Source organism: Neophocaena asiaeorientalis, unplaced genomic scaffold, assembly GCF_003031525.2.
Source record: "Neophocaena asiaeorientalis asiaeorientalis breed wild unplaced genomic scaffold, Neophocaena_asiaeorientalis_V1.1 scaffold338, whole genome shotgun sequence".
Lineage (NCBI taxonomy): Eukaryota > Metazoa > Chordata > Mammalia > Artiodactyla > Phocoenidae > Neophocaena > Neophocaena asiaeorientalis.
In genome coordinates, this window is record NW_020175405.1 from 55429 (window position 1) to 57511 (window position 2083).

The 2083-nt window shown below is 38.7% G+C and overlaps 1 protein-coding gene across 2 annotated transcripts in view; it reads right to left on the minus strand.

The window, feature by feature from the left end:
- ATM (ATM serine/threonine kinase) overlaps positions 1–2083 on the minus strand; it is a 137287-nt gene that overhangs the window by 6630 nt on the left and 128574 nt on the right. For both annotated transcript variants that reach the window (XM_024766966.1, XM_024766965.1), the window contains exons 60-61: positions 1621–1735; positions 803–866 (exon numbers count right to left, since the gene is read on the minus strand). In XM_024766966.1, the coding sequence (XP_024622734.1) occupies positions 803–866; positions 1621–1735 (179 nt within the window). The remainder of the gene's footprint in view (positions 1–802; positions 867–1620; positions 1736–2083) is intronic.

A 2083-nucleotide genomic window follows, 5' to 3' on the forward strand; every position in this document is an offset into this window, starting at 1 on the left:
AAAAAAAAAAAAAAAAATACAGGTGATAGTAAAGTGCAGCCAGGTCCAGCACCACCAGTTAAAGGAACAAAAAGCTGAAAGAATGTAAGGGAGGCATGCTTCAACTCCACTTCCAAGCTTCCCTGTGGAGGACACTCTCCTGATCTCTTGCCCCACATACCCTTTACTAGGACAGAGAATGACTGCCTTGGGTACCCAATTCTCACTTGGGTAGAATTAACGTCATAAGCACTGGAAATTTGCTGGACTTCCTTCCCTTTCTGCCCTGATCAACATGAGGCAGTGATCCTGATGGAGTGTTTATGCCCTGTAGGCCCAAATCCCACTCAGTGGGCTGTTCCCAGGTTAAGACAGCAAAGAGGCACTGAGGTGGCACCAGCAGCAAGCCAGTTTGGCCCTCACTGCTCAGTCATGTTCCTACGGTAACAATGCTGACACTTTGATCTCCATCTGTCTCACTACATGGTTCTGAACCTGGGCATGGGAAAAGGAGATACAACTTATTGATTTCTCTTCAAACTCCAAAGGAAATCATTCTGAAAATAATACCATACAAGGTACCTAAGATGTCAAAGTGCTGATGTATGTATTAAAGACTAGAGGTTACTTATAGTGCTGTAACATTCCAAGAAAGTTGAGGGGGCTGAAGGCCTCAAGTTTCTAAGCCACTATTTACTCTCCTGCTGCCCAGCATCATCCCACCTCATTAAAACAAAGCACTGATCTTCCAATCAGTGCCTTCCTAACAAGATACACAGTCTATTGGGCAGAGAAATAAAGATTTCCTTATAATATACTTTACCTCTACAATGGTTAACAGGGTTTCCTGAGAGTTTCTCATAACCTCCATGGTTTTCTCACAGCATCTACAAACACATTATAAATATGAATTTTATTATACACCAACATTTTCAACATATCTTTACCTCCTATATACTCATGTTTAGTATGCTGAGACTATTCCTGTTAATAATTCCCCAATTAATATCTCAAAGAGCATAGTACTTGGCAGAGTGGGTTTTCAGTAGATGTTTCTGAAATGAATACAAATATATTTGTGAATATGAGCTTAGCATTTATAAGAATAACACAATACTACTATGAAACATTTCTTTCAGTTGATTATTATGGTAATTACAGTTTACTTTGACTAGAATCTGCCCTGTTAAAAGATGAGTATGTAGACTTAAAAAAGAAAGTTGAGTATGTAGGCCTATGCTGGGAAAACTACAGGGAACTGCAAAGTTCTTTTAGCAGAAATTGGTACCAGATCATAAGCTCCTTTAAGATAATGTATATACCCAAGAATGAGCACACAAGAGAAGTTCTGATCAGTAAACAAACAGTTAGCAAGGACAAAGGTGTGAAAATTAAAGGCGGGTTGCTTCCAGAGGCAGTAAGGGAGGACAGTATGTGTGTCATACTGGGTGAGGTCCCAGGTGGTCTGAAGGAAGGGGAAATAATTACTGCTTTTACCCAAGGTCTTTTTCTTAGTACTGGTAAAGCACTGGAATGTATAATAATTCTAGTAAGGGTGAACTCTATAATCTATAGAAATCAATAATCCAAATAATTTCAACACCAAAAATCATCTGCCTTACCTTACCCTATTTGACTTACCTTCTGAAGACACCTTCTACACCAGTAATGCCCATCCCATCCACAATATCTCTGGTAAGTCTGAAGGGAACTGTTTCAGGAGTAGGAAGGATTTTACCCTGTTCAAAAGCAACTCCTGAAGTAAAAAATACAGTGAGGTTAGGAGGTCCCATAGCTAATTTACTTTCCTCAACTGGTATGTGAACTTTGCAGAGGCACTAAATAATCTGTCACCAATATTCAATCAGTACTAAAACACACAGTCATTTATTCTATTTCTGCTCTGCCTGCCTTCTTCATCTCCAACATTCTCCAGGAGATCCACCTCCAATTTTAAAAAATCAAGTTAAAAAAATTATTTATTGATGTAATTAGAGAATTCTATGTTAAAGGGTGACTTTTAAAAATGAGGTAGTGAAGGGTAGAATTTAAAATGCAGAAGATATATATATGTGTGTGTGTGTGCGTGTGTGTGTGTGTGTGT